Source organism: Rhodnius prolixus, unplaced genomic scaffold, assembly GCF_049639745.1.
Source record: "Rhodnius prolixus isolate KJV_2025 unplaced genomic scaffold, Rpr scaffold_1, whole genome shotgun sequence".
Taxonomy (NCBI): Eukaryota; Metazoa; Arthropoda; class Insecta; order Hemiptera; family Reduviidae; genus Rhodnius; species Rhodnius prolixus.
In genome coordinates, this window is record NW_027411581.1 from 49410480 (window position 1) to 49428535 (window position 18056).

The window sequence follows — 18056 nt, forward strand, 5'->3', positions numbered from 1 at the left end:
AATTATTTCGCTTCAAATTATCAGCGTCGGAGATTAGAAGATCCACTTGAGAACGTATCTTCTAAAATCATATATATGTATATATTTTTAATTAAAACAATTTTGATGAGTTAAAAAGCTTGAACATAAGGAGAATAGCGCCTATCTTTGGCGTACAGGCTTAATGTCTTAACTATCTAAATTAGGAATCATGGAACGGCAGGAGTAGAACATCTGTGGGTTGATATATTGACAAAATTACCTAAGTTCCTACTGCTAGAAATTGAATAAAAAGTTAATTTAGTTTGTTTTCTGCTAATCTGTAATTGGTAATTAATTCAATGCGAGGCGAACATTTCTTAATAATCATTGGAGAAGTTGACGTGGAGTTGCTAATGGCAATAGTAGATGGTAGTGTCAGTTTCAGTAATTAAATCATGAAAGTTTAGCACCAATTCAAATTATAATTTAGTCGAATTTATTAAATCCATTCGTACGGTTAACTAAAACTAAGAAGAATATGAATTAAATACCTTTTATTAAATCGAAGTAAAGAGAGAATATTAAGATCAAGACTGTCAATTAGGCTCTAGTTTTTCTCTTGCATATTACAACGCATGAACGAAAATTTAGGCACAAGAAGCCGTCTAACAAATTAAACTAGAAACATAGTTTATTTAACATAATAATGTCCAACTAATATTGCGTAGTAAATTTTTACATCTACGTATATTAGACACCCTAACTGTGTACTGTATTTTTATAATAGTTGAAACATCTGATATCTAATAAATTCTCTAGTTTGGTAAAGTCGTAAAAAATTTATTTTTTGCTACTCATAAACAAAAAAGTATACTTATTCATGTGATTTAAACATATAGGTATATCAGCAAGAAACAATTAAAAGGGAACAAAAAACTGATAGAAAAAAAAATAGAAAGTCTATTTTACGGCTAGAGAAATGGTTGTAACAAAGAAAATGATATTTTCAATAGTAATTTTGGAAATCCTTATTTTCTAATTTAGAAAAGTAAATTTAATTTAGGGAAGGAAAATCCAAGAAGAGTTGTTGATGGTTTTTTTTTATAAGAGGCACGTTCTAGTAGCGGATACTCCGTGACGCTCGTTCACTGCGTCACACTCAAGAGGCCATTAGCAGCACTTCAGATGAAGTAACGGGGGTTGTCGTGAAGATGTTCAACCATTAAAGTACATGAGAAAAGTGTGTGCATAAAATAGCTGATATCGGATCTATATAGATGTCTTCCAGGACAAAAATATCTGAAGAAAGGTTTTATATGATAGAATAAATCTGAATCAATTATAATATAGCTATTATTTCGACTAAAACGTTTGTTTTTTCATTTATTATTATTTTTTAATTGGATCAATAATTAAATGCTATTTGATTAATTTTTATCGTTTAATAATTTTTATATTTTATATATTTACAAATCAAATATGGGCCAGCTCATTAAGAGAAAGCTTAAAATGTCTTGAATTTCGAGTTCTCTGTTTGTTCCTAGTAAACTATGGGACGTTCAGGGCAATTCGTAGTACTTTACGTCTGTTAAAGTCTGTAAATTTGTTCATCAGTGTGTGAAAGCTAGATGCAATCCAGGCTGGATGTTAAAAGAGGTCTAAGGAGCGTCCTATAGAGCAGTACAGTGCCAGGAGTGTTTGAGTGGTGTGTTTCTTGTAATTATGTACTGGGCATAATTATTTCAGTCTTCTTGAAGTTTCGCGATAATGTGCCGACTTCAGGTGAGTTGTGTATCAAGGATTATGTGAAGGTAGCCCACTCCTTGATCTTTTTCTTTCATGGGAATTCCCTTGTTGTTGAGTTTTAATAAATACAGGTTTTCATTCTGGAACCAACGAAGGAAGAAAATATTTGCTTCTGTTTTAGAAGGATTCAGCATAACCTTCCGCCTTGTTTGACACCACATTACACAGTTGTTGGTAAAGCATTGATTAATGTCTTAGTTTAATGCTTAAATTAAGTTTATGATTAACTGAAGTAACTTAATATTTCCATTAAAGTATGATAAATAGTAATATAATAATAATAATAATAATAATAATAATAAATTAAACAAATTAATTAGAAAGTACGGTGTTAAAGGCATGGCATAAGCCGTCTGCTGCAGTTCTCTGCATTAATTTTGTTTTAAGCAGAAATCACAATTACTAATATAATTTGTATGATTAATAAAACCATTATAATAAACTGATTGTCTTTGAATTCTACATAACCACCTTCATCTCTACAGATTACATCAGCAAACTCGTTTTTCCACTAATCTACTATAAGTAACAAATTCTATTTTCTTTTTGAATAAAATTTTCAAAACTTAGTAATAAATGATATTGAAATTTTTGAAATTCTTAAAATTATTTTATGGTATCTGAGCAAGTGATAATTTTCAGTTTTATCGCAATGAATTTTTTCTTAGCGGAGTGTAATGAAAATGAATGTTCGAGGGCCATCGTTTGTTTTTATCAGGTTTAATATTTTTGGCGAATAATTTTTTTGTCTTTAACTGTTACTACTAAAAATGATTTCGCCAGGTTCGCTAGAGAATATGAGCGTGGGCTTGAAAGTGCGAGTCTTAAGTTTGGAACGTATGTGGTTTCGATTCAGTCATCTAATTTGATAGTTGGACGATTAGCTACCTGAAAAAGTGCCTAAAGATTTTGTTTGTTTGTCTTATTTGAAGATACTTTTAAAGCTTTCGATAAAATCTAGGAAGAAGTTGCGAAAAAGAGAAGAGAAATCTCACATTTAGTCAAATAAAGCCAGGATCTGTGAAAGCAAAGTTAGTTAGAAAATATTTTAAATGCCTAAAGTATCTAAGAGCACCTAAAAAAAAAAAATCAGATGAGTCTAATTTACGTGATAAATATGTACATGGATTTATTCGTTCAGTTGTGAGGTTAACCAAACACCAGATATTACGTAAATATAAAAAAAAACTAGAAAGAACAAAAATAATAGTTTGGAGACGGGCATTTTGTGAAGTTATGAACGTGAACTTGTGAATGGGAGATACCTAGGTCAAGGCCACAGCCCCTTTTGCCAACTCCTTTCGGTAACTCCTCATGGCTTTCTCTTTATAGTGGCTGAGAGGTGAACGCGCGCCTCTATAAATAGAGTAAATATAGTAACCACTAAAACGGGACCCAAACTGTGTGAACACACGTTCAAAGTTCAAATCCACTACACCAGCAAATCCAATTAAATTACTTCTTTGGTTATCATTTAAGAACGAACTTTTTAGGTAAATATTAATATTCGGGTCTTTGGTTATCATTTAAGAATGAACTTTTTTGGTAAATATTAATATTCGGGTCTTTGGTTATCATTTAAGAATGAACTTTTTTGGTAAATATTGATATTCGGGTCTTTGGTTATCATTTAAGAATGAACTTTTTTGGTAAATATTAATATTCGGGTCTTTGGTTATCATTTAAGAATGAACTTTTTTGGTAAATATTGATATTCGGGTCTTTGGTTATCATTTAAGAATGAACTTTTTTGGTAAATATTAATATTCAGGTCTTTGGTTATCATTTAAGAATGAACTTTTTTGGTAAATATTAATATTCGGATCTTTGGCTATCATTTAAGAATTAACTTTTTTGGTAAATATTAATATTCAGGTCTTTGGTTATCATTTAAGAATGAACTTTTTTGGTAAATATTAATATTCGGATCTTTGGCTATCATTTAAGAATGAACTTTTTTGGTAAATATTGATATTCAGGTTTTTGGTTATCATTTAAGAATGAACTTTTTTGGTAAATATTGATATTCGGGTCTTTGGTTATCATTTAAGAATGAACTTTTTTGGTAAATATTAATATTCGGATCTTTGGCTATCATTTAAGAATTAACTTTTTTGGTAAATATTAATATTCAGGTCTTTGGTTATCATTTAAGAATGAACTTTTTTGGTAAATATTAATATTCGGATCTTTGGCTATCATTTAAGAATGAACTTTTTTGGTAAATATTGATATTCGGGTTTTTGGTTATCATTTAAGAATGAACTTTTTTGGTAAATATTGATATTCGGGTCTTTGGTTATCATTTAAGAATGAACTTTTTTGGTAAATATTAATATTCAGGTCTTTGGTTATCATTTAAGAATTAACTTTTTTGGTAAATATTAATATTCAGGTCTTTGGTTATCATTTAAGAATGAATGTTTTTGGTAAATATTAATATTACGGTTTGAATAAAACTATTTGACCTTGAACCGCCTAATTGAGCGATATGGTGCTTAATGAGCTTCCGCTCGTCCGTGACACCAAATTTGATAGTTGGATTACTTTTATTTTAAACTTAATATTAGTTTAATTTTAACTGAAATATTACAATTTTAACTTTCATTACATAAAATAAAGAACATTAATTCATCTTAAAACTGAAAGGTTAAGCTGAAGAAAAATTGCTGCAAAAAATAAATAAGAAAGGTGATTTAATATAAAGAGAATGAAGAGGCTGGTAAGAGGTGAAAATGGTGCCAAGTTAAGAAGTTGTAGGATAAAGCGTGAAAAGTGCAAGCTTTTCTCGCGAATGGGCGGAGAGGTGGAGTTGAACAATGGGCAGGATCTGTGCACATGCAGTGGCATTATTCCGCCAGACAAGTGCACTCCCCTGCTGTTCCTGTACGTCTGCAGCAACCCTTTATGTCTGTTTGGCGGGTGCAAGCTCCATCCTGAACGGCCCCTTTTATTCATCTTTTTTTCATCAATACTAAATTACTCGCCCTTTTCAGGAAATAAATTAATGTTTTCAGGATGATTACAAAAATTTTAATTTTCCAGCGCTGCTCACAAGGGTTTACTTTAGAGGTAAAAACAATTGGTATAAAAAGGAGTGAAAGTATAATGTTTGAATATTTTTCTGGGCGAGTTGAAAGCAGTTGTTACCTAGGTAACAGTCAGTCACTCATCTTTGGAGAGAACTTATCTTATCATAACCCTTTGGCCAATATCACAATGAGATAGAAGTGAATTTAATTATTTGATTAGTATTTGTAACTGCAGTTCTCTTTTTGGAAGAAAATAAAGTGCAGCCGTTTTCGAGAAATCACATAAAACGCAATATTATCTTCCTGGGATCTACAAGTTTCAGTTGAAATATTTCTGGACTTATTTTACTCGTAGTAAAATTATTAGCCTATTTTTTCTTTCTGGCAAAGTTTAACGTCCATCTAGCAAATAAGGGGTAAGTGTAGGTCGGGCACAGGAGAACTATTACCATTTTTTTCTAACCAACACTTCATGTTGCAGTGATGACCCACCTAAATTCCTTTTCCTTAAAATACGTTCCATTTATAAACACTGAGCTCAAAAATCGAATCAAGTGCTGAGAGCAAAAGAGACTGCAGAAGATGGCAGAGTAGGAAAATTATAAATTACCAGATGTACAAACTTGAAAATGAAGAAAAATGGATTCATCAGTATGGATTTGGTGCCATCAATGAAGTTCATTTAATGGAATAGAAATAAATCTAACAGGAGCAACGAATTAGGACACTGACTTCTCCGAATCTCTAGAAAGATTCCAGGAAGATGGTAAGGTGTTCAAGATGTGGAACAGGCCCAAGCAAACCACGTTTTTGAGCGTCCGGCGATTAAAAATTTTATTATTAAATTAAAAAAAAAAAACATTTGAAATCCAAGATTTCGCATTCATTCCTAATATAATGGGGTCAATTCCATATTCATTTTGATTCCTTGTATAATAGGGTGAGTTTGCATGTGTCTTCACTGACGCAGAAGAACATTATTAATACAAAATTTATTGTATATTAAGTTTTTACATCTTCAGTTTATTGTTCTTCTAGATTGGAATTTATTAATAACAGTACATAGTCAATGAAGACAACCCAATTATATTGGTATCAGTGTTTGATTTAATGCGCGTCATTATCTGAGGTGCTTGAAGACTTTTTTTAGTGCATTTGCCGTCCTCACGTACTTATGTGGAGACTTATGAAGAGAACTCGAACCCGGGATCTTCGAGTAAGAGAGTTCAGTGCACTAACCGTTAGGGCACTATCAGAACTAAAGTTATTTGCTTTCTAATGTACAGAACTTTGCAAAAATAAATTGAAATTCAATAACAGTATCTACTCTTAAGTTTTAATACCAATATGGAATCGGAAAAAAGTATCCTGAATACAATATCAGGTATTATAATGCTGTAATAATGGAGTTCGTTTAGAATATCAGAAAAAGTATTTTTGGAATCACACGTTTAAGAAACATATTCTTTCGTTTAATGAAGGCAGAAAGCAGAGATCTATTGTAACCAACAATTTTTTTAGTGATGAAATGTTAGTTTATCAAAGTAAATTAACTTCTAAAAATGTATTTCAAAGTAGACAATTACAGAATAGTTTTTTTTTTCAAAAATCATCACTAAAACATGTCATCAAGTTTGTAAATAGTCCTTTAGCCTTAAAAGGTGGCACATGTCGGTATAGACTTCAACTACGACAGTACTTTGAAAACATAGAATGTGAATATCACCAAGTATATAAAGAAGCTTTAAAATGTGTACTATTTCTAGACTAGCTATTATATATGCAACAATAGAAATATGAAATCTCAGTGACATATGTGAAGGCAGATGTTCATGAAAAGGTGTTTTGAAAATGGTACATTTCAAAGAATACATCACTTGAATAGCGCGTGGTAACCAAAAGTGAACATCAAAACTTTTCAATAAATTTCCACAAGGATATTCTTTTACAAAACTGATAAGGTGAACTAACAATGTATGGAAGCTGACAGCTGCTGGTCACGAAGAATAATGATTGCACTAAGATATTTCGACCATAATACAATGATGAATTGCAATATGCTTGACGCTGCACACTCGGGGAGACCATCAAGAGCCGCCATAATGTCACATCAGTGCATCCAGCAGACCACTTTGCTCACCAGTTAATAAACATGAATGGAAACTACATATAGATCATTCGAAGTAAATGATTCAAAGAGTATCATTAGTACATTTCAAGGTGAATATTCTGACGTGCTAGAGTTTGTAATGCAAGCTGATTCAGTGAAATTCACTTATCTTGTTTTTCTCAGACTGATCACAGCTGACCTTATACTTCAGGGATCAACTTTAAAGACGCGCAGCTTTCCCAAAAAACTACTACAAATACGTATAAAAGAGTTTAGTAAAAATTAATTCTTACCTTATGTAGTTCCTAAATAAGGTTTCTGAATTTCTGTTGTTTCTTTTTCTTACTCTTTCTAATAGAAAGTACTGCATTTTTTCTCTTTTAAATTTTAACAGAAAGCATTTTGGATCTCGTAAATATGAACAAAAAAAATCTTACAATCTCTTGGCGCAGAAAAAACCGTAGAAATCATCTTCCTAAGGCGGAGTCCAAGACAATGTTAAAAATTATTTAAGTTTGTCTTCTTTCATGAATGAGGGTGACCCTGGAATTGTTGGAAATAAAACTATCTGCTGGAAAGGGTAGCTTCTGTAGATGGGAACCAAAGATATATCATATCTAATTTCCAGATCCTGTTTATAAAGTAATAAACTCCAATAAAATTGTTAAGAAACAATAATGGCTAAAACAATAAGTAAATAAAAATGAAGTTCAGATAATACAAGCAACCTGTAGTTGGTGTTCACGAATGCAATTTCAGCAAAAAATCTATTTAGAAACACAAAATGTTACCGAATTACTGTTAAAGACGAAAAGAAAACAGAAAAAAAAAAAAGCTGAGCAATTAAAACTGTTCTATTTTTAACCGAAACATGGGCAATAAATTGGGCAGATTTATGTGCTCTTAAGGGTGAATGTTAAGTTGAGACGAGGGCCTGTGGCGATCCGATTGCATTTTAATGAATGGACTGGACGCTTCTTTTTATTGCATCGACACTGCACAGTAGAAACAATTATCATTATAAAGTACCAAATAAGGCTTTAAAAAGATCTATATTTATGTAAACATTTATATAAATAATTATATCAAAATTTTGTCATTATTATTTACCTACATCAATAGAAAAGTAAATGAAAGAGTGGTTGGAAAGAAAGAATATAAATTAGCTGGAAAAATTAACAATATTTCAATTAAATGCACTAATCAGACGCCAAGTCTGTCACTGGTATTTTCTTCAAATGCCAATCTTTTTATGTTATACTTCTATCACAATAACTTGTTAATGCAGTTGCAAATAAATAAATGGCTGTACAAAAAAAATAAATCTAAAAAAACTTATTAAAATAGATACATCCAGAAACTTAATAAGTTTATATTTACGATAGTTTAATCTGTTATAATGTTAAAGACGATTATGTCAGTGGCTAAAAAGCTAGTTTAAAGAAATAGAGTGAACAACTTGAAATATTATTTGATTAAGTTCACTCAGATAAGGATCTATCGCTTTTGTTTGATGCAAATTGTATTTATAAAGGCTTTCTAATTCTTAACCCCTTGGTAACCCATTGTTTAGATTGTTCTTTGGTCTCAGGAGTGTAGTGATGTATCCATGTTTCATCCACAGTGACGAAACGACGCTTAAAGTCCTGCGGATTCTTCTGGAACAGCTGCAAACCGTCCTTGCAACACTTCACACGATTTCGTTTTTGGTCAAGCGTGAGCAATCGCGGCACCCATCTTGCGGATAGCTTTGTCATGTCCAAATGTTGATGCAAAATATTATGTACCCGTTCATTCGAGATGCCCACAACACTAGCAATCTCACGCACCTTCACTCTTCTGTCATCCATCACCATATCATGGATTTTATCAATGATTTCTGGAGTAGTAACCTCAACAGGGCGTCCAGAACGTTCAGCGTCACTTGTGCCCATATGGCCACTCTGAAAATTTTGAAACCACTTATAAACTGTTCTAATCAAAGGTGCAGAGTCACCATAATGTTTATCAAGCTTCTCTTTAGTCTCCTGAGGCGTTTTGCCTTTCATAAAGTAGTGTTTAATCAACACACGAAATTCTTTTTCGTCCATTTTTTGAAAATCACTCGACTTCCTCGATTCAAACGAATGTCAAACACAAAGAAATAGACCGATCTGGCTGAAACTTGGTGTGTGTTCTTCCAAGAGATGCTACTAACTAAACATAATCTCGATACGCGCCAGTAGTGCTATCTCTCTGACTTTGCACGGACTTTTCAAACGACCCTCGTATAGTCAATGAAAATCTAAAGTTTAAAGGAGAAACCCTGAGAATTTTAGTAACGTTAAATTGTGTGAAAGTATAAAGCGAATTAGATAATAAGATTCCTGGTTTGAGTTCCAGTTTTAGTATCAAAGTTGCCACTAAATAGCCTAAAAGATTTCTTTAATACTTGACTTAATCACATAATTGAATACTTAAAAGTATTGCAAAGATCTCAATGTTTCTTTCGGTATATAAGTGTATCAAATTTCCTAAATAGTATCATTTATATTTAACTTTTCATGTTTAGGATAAAGTAACATTACTTATTTAAATAACTACGAAGATGCCCAGTGTTCTTATCAACAAAGAAGGGAACTTAGGTAAGAAAAAACGATGTGTAACGATACGCTGCCACAAGCCGGGTGGCATGCAAATGGTAAACTCAATGCAATATGCAACAGAAGTTGGCCATGTCAGAATACTCTGGTAGTCCAGTAATGGGCTGTGAATTTTTAAAGCAGCGCAAATGTAGTGAAGCCAAGTCGCACTTTTTCAGGTGTTCCTACCAGAAACGTGTTTGCCCTTTACCAAGGCTGTATAACGGACATGTGCGCGCGAATGGTGAAAATCCTTCCCCCCCACTAAATTGAAAAAACAAAAAAAAAACGGAAGCTATTACACTTTTATTTAAAAGCGGAACAAAAGAGAATGAAACTCTATTAAGTGCATTATTCTTTTCCGTTCCGCACTTCCGTATTGCCTCAAACGGGAAATTGGTTTTATGAAAATTCCATTTACTGAATCTTTTTCACATAACCTTTTAATTACACTTCCACTGAAATAAAACTCTTCAATTTATTTGACGATATAAAAAAACGTTTTAAAGTATTAATTAGAATTTTATTAAACTGACTGACCAAAATTTAAATATTAAATTCAATTTGTCAAAATAAATACTAAAACAAGCTCTTTTACTATGATTGAACTGCTGCAAGTAAAATCGGCAAACCAATTTTTTTATACTCCAAATTGCCGGCATCAAAATTTATGAACTGGATAGTCAAAACTGGATACTGAGTTTCATCCTCATTACCAAATTTCCTGCCATCCGTACTGAACCAGATGAAAGATCTTCCTGATATAATAGATGAACTTCAGATTTCTCGTTTACTAGTGGGTGGATTTACTCCTTGGAGCCATTTATAAATCAATAAATAATGTTTATAAACAAATTTGGGACGATTTTACGATGTTTGTAAAGGCTCTCAACCTTTGTACCAATCTATTGGTTGGTTATCTTTTCGTCTATGTGTCCAGGAAACAACTTTGGTCGCAGGTTCAGCAAATTCTGCAAAGAGATCATTTATTTTCCTACACTTGGCCTCCTGACATTTGAATCAATTTAAAAATGAACATAAAAGTTGAGTAATCAAGTAAAATAAAGGAGAATTCTATCAGAGGATACAAGAAAAGTATGATAAAAATAAACAATTTAGGGGGTTTAAATTAAAAGTTAAAGACGAAGAAAGGTTAACAAATTCAAAGGAGATAAGACCAGCCAGTTGAATAATAGAGTAAGCAGATAGCAGCACTAACCCTCTTCAGGGATGCAAATGGAATAAACCAATATTTGCACTTTTATTCTTACAATTTCTAACATGAGCAATTTTAGGGAATATCATATTTAATTTATGAAATGTCACAAGATAATGAGTTGCCTTAAGGCCTATGGAAATGATGAAAAAAAAGTTAATCTCGCTGACCCATTGCTTGCTTAAAAATTGTAATAACTTTCTCTACCAGCCATTATTCTAAAATTACACATTGGTGGCAAAAAAAAAAAAAATAGATAAGTAAAGTAGACATTTACCTATTATATCAATTTCGAAAGTGATCAAAGCAAATTTGAACGCAATCGTCTACAAAAAATTAGAAAAATCTCATAAATGTATTCTGTAAAACAGCATTTCTGGTTAAGCAACTTTCCTACAGTTTAGAATTCTTAAAATGGTTTTAATATCACTCGGTAATTATACTGAAGGAGGAACAGTAAACTGAACTTAAAAAGCACCACTGAGGAAAAGGAAAACAGTTAAAAGAATTATGAATTTAAGTGGGTAAATACTAAATTTCAATGAAATCGCACTTTTAGTTGACGAATTTCCAGAAAATTGAATTGCCTAAGTTGCAAAAAGAGACTTCAATTAACACATTTAACTTTTTACTTTATAAGCACAGTTAATAAAATAAATACCATCAATTAAGCCCACAGAAAACTAATGTATTTGCTACTAAAAGTGAAAGAAATATCTTCATTTGGTTCTTACTCAACCAAGGAATTCACCTAAAGTAAATTGTGAAGGAGGTTCTAATCCTAACTGGATTTCCTGGACTAGAAATAAAATTAATATTATTCACTCAGTAACCAACATATCTCAGGAACAGAAAAATCACAGAAAGTTTACATTTGATTTATTTCGTTCACGTGCCTTTTAGGGGAAGGGACAGCGAGGTTTCTTCTTTAATAATTGGCTAACTGGAAGAATCGATTCATTCAAACGATTCTGAATTATTGCGCACAAGTAATTCCTTAAGGTTAGTTTTAAGGGGAGTAGATAGGATTTGGGGGTTCTGGCACACCTAAAATACAAAATGGCGGCCATCCCCTCCCCTCCCACCCCCTCCCCTAACCCTACCCCCACCCTTCCTTATTGACCAATCATCGATTTCGACGAGGGTTTAAGCCACGCCCCCTACCCCCACCCCACCTTATTGACCAATCATCGAACTCGACGAGGGCTTTAGGCCACGCCCCTTCCCCCACCCCACCCTTTTTAATCGACCAATCAGCGAATTCGATGACACCACCTTTACCCCCACTCCTACCCCCACCCTTCTTAATCGACCAATCAGCGTACTCGACGACATCCCTTTACCCCCACCCTAGCCCTACTCCTATCACATGACACCTACCTTTACCCCCTCCACTCCCACCACCCCTAGGTCGTCGTATTCGTTGGCCTCCTAAGCTCCTCCTACAAGATGGCGTCTCTTCCAACAGCTGTAGTACACAAGATGGCGGACCTCGTACCAGCTGTAGACCACAAGATGGCGGACCTCGTACCAGTCAATGAAACATACCTCCACCCCCCTCGCCCATTGATAGACAGGAGGGTGAATTTTTTTTATTTTAATTATTTTTACTTACCTGGGATTCGATCCTACAACCTTCGTGCTGGTAGACACGTCATCTGCACCAGTCGGCCACAGTGGTAGTCTCGCTTTCTCTAGTTTTGAATGTTCTCTTATGTTTTAACTTGGAATTATTTTTTAAAAAATCTAACCCCCCTCACCAAGAATTTTTTTTTTTAAATTTAAATTACCCCCACTATCACAAAAATATTCAACTTAAATAAAAATGGATAACCTCACATTAGGTAATAGAAAAATTATTTACTTACCCCCCTCCACCTGGACTGCTTCTGCTGCTGATGACGCGACCTACACTCACTGAAAACTAAACCCGAACTGACATTTGGACTGCGATACTAGCTATTACTAGCATTAACCCCCACCACAATTACGTCACACTCTAACTAGCCAATAGAATTGCATCTTTTTTTCCAAATGATTACCTCACTGGACAGGTCTCTGTAGCAAGCCCCCCTTTCCCTTCCACAGCTTTTATCGTACCTGTTAGTTTATATATATATATGCCAACAGCTGTTTTTTAACTAAGAAAAATAATTTACACTGCTAACATAATCATCTGCGCATGCATATAACCACTGCTGTTTAAATAGCAATATGTTTTACACTGCTAACCTAATCAACTGCGCATGCGTAAACCTTGGTCAATTGTACCAGCTGTTTTAAATAAGAAAATAATTTACACTGCTAACTTAATCAACTGCGCATGCGTAAACTACAGTCAATTGTGTGATACCTTAATACAGCAGGCAGTTGCAATATCGATTATTCCTATCGATTATCACATTGACTATATGTATTGATTAATATCGATTTATTTCTTAATTCAAGTAATATATATAACCACTGCTATTTAAATAAGAATATGTTTTACACTGCTAACTTAATCATCTGCGCATGCGCAAACTCCTGTAAATTGTGTGAGATCTTAATACAGAAGGCAATTGCACCCAAATACATATGCGCTGCATTTATTAATTTTTTTTTTTGAAAAATTAAATAAAATTTGAACTTATTATGACGCAACTTGTTGCAACCTTAACTAATTACCATATCTTCCGTTTACATACAAACCTGTATGATCATATCGTTGTAGTCTCAATATGATGACTCACATATTATTTCCGTTTTATTTATATTTTTGAATAAATATAGAAAAAATTAAAACATTATGACACAACTTGTTACAACCGTAACTAATTAGCATATATCTTATTATTTCCGTTTACCAACTATACAAACCTGTATGAACATATCGTTATAGTCTCAATAGGATGACACGTATGATTACCTGAACATGCTCCAACAAGTCTGGACATGTAGCCAGCTGCCTCTTTCGCTTTAATCATTTTTTTTTTTTTTTTTTTTGTAATAGAATGATTCATATTATTTCCGGTTATATTTAATAATTTATTTACCTTAACCCTATAAAACTTTCCTGTAATTTTAAGTGTAAAAAGGAAAAATACGAATGAACAAACATTAATTAAAACATTTTATTTTTATTTAAAGGAAGTATACAAGTAAAATAATAACATTTATTTCACAGTATAAATTTTATTTAAATTCTATGTCATATCTTCCATTATTAAAGCCTTTGTACATTATTAACAGTTTTTTCTTTGATTGTTGGTAATCTTCCACCATTTCATCAGTTATCACTGACGCAAATCTGCGTGGAAGGAAGATCCTCGTTGGGTAGTCCATTGTCGGGCCAATATAATGTAAATGGGCAACGATGGCATCTCCAAATTTAGTGTTGATTCTTTCGAATTGCTTCACTTCGTATGAGTATCCGGTTCTTAGATCTGATAATTTGCCAATGCCCGCAGACCTTGTATTCACATCATTCAAAAAGCTTGCCAACTTTGACATCTAAAAGAAGAATATTACATGAAAGTATCACATCATGATCAAAATATTGTTTCAATAAAAAAAAAGTATTATTACTTACCTTTGAAGTATGAAGTTAACTTCTCGAGCTGTGGGCAACGAATGACGAATTACCTTACAAGCTTCACTACTTTACCGTTACGGAGTCCCCCCCCCACTCTATGACGTCACTTATAGTTAGCCAATAGAATTGCGTGCTTGTCTTCCCTCTCTCTCTTGCAAGTGTCTCTCTCTCTCTCTCTCTCTCTCTAAGGTGAATCATACCTCCCACCTTTGATGCAGGACTCAACCTGTCCGTTAACTTCATATATGTTTCTTAGAAAAAAAAAAAACAATATTTTTAAAACTGAATTTTCCCCTATTAGCTTTTATTGTTTTATAAATAATAAAACTTTGAATGTTTGTAGACTTAAAAACTTACTTATTAAAAAATGTTAACACGCTTGCACAACATGTTTGAACAGGCAAGGAAAAATAATGATGACTCATACCATTGTCATATCCTCAACGTGCACAAACTGCAGCTTAGTTTTTTTCTTTTTTTAACTAAATAAATTTTGTATATGCGCCCCTCTTAGTTCGGCTTCCGCCTTAAGCTTCCTCACCACGTCAAGGTGGAGGTCATCGAGGAAGATTGTTTTTTTTTATTTTTTTTTTTAAATAATTTTATAATAATAAAAGGAATAATTGAAAAATAAAGCAATAATTTAACTTCAATACATTTATTGAAATAAAACTTAAAAAGATACATATCTACAGAAAAATATAAAAACTTAAAAATCAACTTCAAATACAAATAAAATATTTAATTTCTAATTAGTACATTAAAGTGAAATAAATAAGAAATGTTTTGCTATCGAATCAGTTTATTTTAATGGTTGTTGGAATTTTAGCTGCCTTGCATCAATCGCATTCATACATTGTACAGAATCTGCACAAATCCATTCATGGTTTACGGGGATTTTACACCCCGCCAGTGACCAACATTCAGGTTTGTGTGCAACTCAATGCATTCGCCAGTGACCACATTCGTTCTTTAAGGCAAAAATATTACCGTCTCATTCCAACCAAACTTATTATTGAGCCAGCAATTGATGGCTTTAATTCGATATTGCGTACATTTCTCTTTACAAGTATTGTGTATAATACACTGATTTCCTGCTGTTTCTAATGAATCAAGTTTTGGACAGTCATAATCTTCTAAATTAATTACACAACAACTGTACAGATTTTGCAAAAGAAATCTTTTCTTTTCATAACCCTTAACAAACACAAATTTATAATTACAATCAATAAACTTGAAAATATCTCTAATCATTTCATATTCAATATCCCCGTCATTCCATTTAATTTTATGATAATAATTTTCTAACCAATAATTGGTTCTTCTACTTTTTTCACATTGTTTATGTTGGGCAGGTGGCTTGAATATCCAGTGTCTGACTGATTGAAAATTATAGTCTAATAGAGAAAGCTCTTTAACAATATAACCTCCTACACTGTCTACAAAGCACTGGAAGTCAGCTATCAGCATGCCTGTTTGAGCCATACTGAACACTGAACTAGCTCTTCAAGCCTTCTTATACCATACGACGTACAATACCTGTCAAAGGATTATATTCTACCACCCTGTCGTGAATAATAAGACAATAGGCAGTGGTGTTGGGCGGGAACATTTCTTTTGATTCAAATTCCAATCTAACATCTACCGGGCCACATTTGATAGATTCACACTGTTTAGAACAATCTATTACAATTAAGGGTGTTTTCTCTTTGAAATTTTGTAAAGAACTTAGAGGATACATTTGTTCTCCATAATATGACATTTGAAAGGAAGCATACATATGATATAGAATGGCAAAACGGTTAGAGGAAAAATCTACATTCAAATCGCCGTATGGGAAAGCTTTACAATTAAGATAAAGTTTTACATTTGAAATTGAACAGTGGTCAAAGTGACTAGCGTTGCTTTCCACATTATTAGCACGTCCGGTCTGAAAAGCTAGAATGATATATCGGGGCTTTTCCATTTGACTAGAAGTCTTCACTGACCAGATTTGCCTCTGAGTGGCCGGCAACAAAGGGTAATCATAGAGTTCCCAACTTCTAAAACTTAGAGCAAATACCTTAGCAGATTTAAGATGTCGCATAAGAGCCAATCTCTGATGTTCGTTGACTGTTACATAGGGCAGCATCCAGCAAAGCTTCACCATTTCAATTTTACACCTCTCCACCGCTTGTTCTTCATTCAATCTGTTGAATTTATAGGCATTTCCATCTTGTCTGCTTCTAACAAGTATCAATTCTTGTTTAACATTAATCACAATTTTCTGGTAATCTTCACAAAATCCCAGCAGCGATGACAGCGGAATGCATAAATTAAAACATCCTTCTGCTGAAGTGATGTTGAGAGCATCGCTTTGAGGATAGCACCAGCCCCAGTTTGTAATATACTGGCAGCCTGCCTTAAGCGAAACCAGCCCTTTAAGTGTACAAGCTATTCCTGGGTTTTTTACTCGATCTATTTCAACTCCACTTAGTTCGTATCTTATTTCATCAAATAGAAATGCAAAAGCATTATTGGTCAATTTGGATGAAACAGGAACTGCAGAGCCGTCTTCCTTTAAAAACTTGCCTTCCAAGTAGAGCAAACTTTGACTGGGTAGCGTATATAGGTCTTGATGTTGTACACTAATGCGTATTTCATCGCCTGACAGTAGTTTTGAAGAAGCATATGGGTGATGGGAATGCAATTCTATGCACTCGATTGAATTGTCAAACTGACATTTCTCTTCCAAATCTAACACTTCCATGATGATGATAGAACGTAGTAACCTGCAGACTGAAGAAATCGAATACTGCTTTTGGTCAGCGATGTTCGCTCGGCAACTGTTCTCACTGGAATGATGCTCTTTTTCTCCGCAACTGTCCTTTTATCCCCTCTTCTAAAGTCTAAACCCATCTCCGTCTAGTGATCAAATGGCCAACTTCAGTTGTGAGCCTCTCTTTTATAAGATATCCAGCAGGAAGAGTAGACAAAGCTGACCGCAGTTGTTAGTGCCAACTTTCTGATACTGCTTCCTGTTCCATGAAATTCGACTTCCCTTTACATATCGGACAAATTCAGCAGGGGGATTGGCACCACTGCTATCGAAGAATTGAACATATTCTCCTCTCTTCTTGTAACAAACCCAGTGAGTACCACTGCCAACACTGCTATCCAAATTAAAAATGACTCGTTCATTTTTCCAAGGTTTCTTTGGAAATTCATCAATCATGAATACTCCTCTGAAATGAGGAATTTTATTTGATTTCGCCAACTTAATTAGATCAAAATTACTTAGCCGCAGGCGAGGTAGCGTATCCAGCATTCGTTTAGCTTTTCCACTCAATTTTGAAGATTTGCCACCCATTCGTCTAGGAGTGGGGATGATTCTCTTCTTTTTCTTCTTATCTTTAGCACGTCTCATGATAAACTGAATCGCTGTTAGTTGTTTCTGGCTTTATATATGAACATTTTTAACATTCTCCCAACTGTTGTGTGAATTATCTAAGCCCAACCATTTCACCAAAATTCTATCACCTTTCCGTTTAATAACCTTCTCCACTAGGTAACTGTCGGGATGTTTGGCCAGCTGCAGTTCCTCTTGATAGAAACCTCCATTTGTACATTATTAACAGTTTTTTCTTTGATTGTTGGTAATCTTCCACCATTTCATCATTCGCTTTAACCGTTTTTTGTTATTATGAAGTTAAAAGTAAATTGAACTTTGAACTTATTAATAAAATATAAATAAGTT

At 33.5% G+C, this 18056-nt stretch overlaps 2 protein-coding genes across 15 annotated transcripts in view; both read right to left on the reverse strand.

Moving 5' to 3' along the window:
- The window catches only part of LOC141461393 (uncharacterized), a 561940-nt gene that overhangs the window by 395099 nt on the left and 148785 nt on the right, over positions 1-18056 (reverse strand). The window lies entirely within an intron of this gene.
- Positions 13844-17911, reverse strand: LOC141461380 (uncharacterized). The gene is made up of 2 exons (XM_074142396.1): positions 14318-17911; positions 13844-14238 (listed from the first exon to the last, which is right to left on the reverse strand). The coding sequence occupies exon 1, from the start codon at positions 17067-17069 to the stop codon at positions 15837-15839; it is 1233 nt and encodes a 410-aa protein (XP_073998497.1). The 5' UTR covers positions 17070-17911; the 3' UTR covers positions 13844-14238; positions 14318-15836.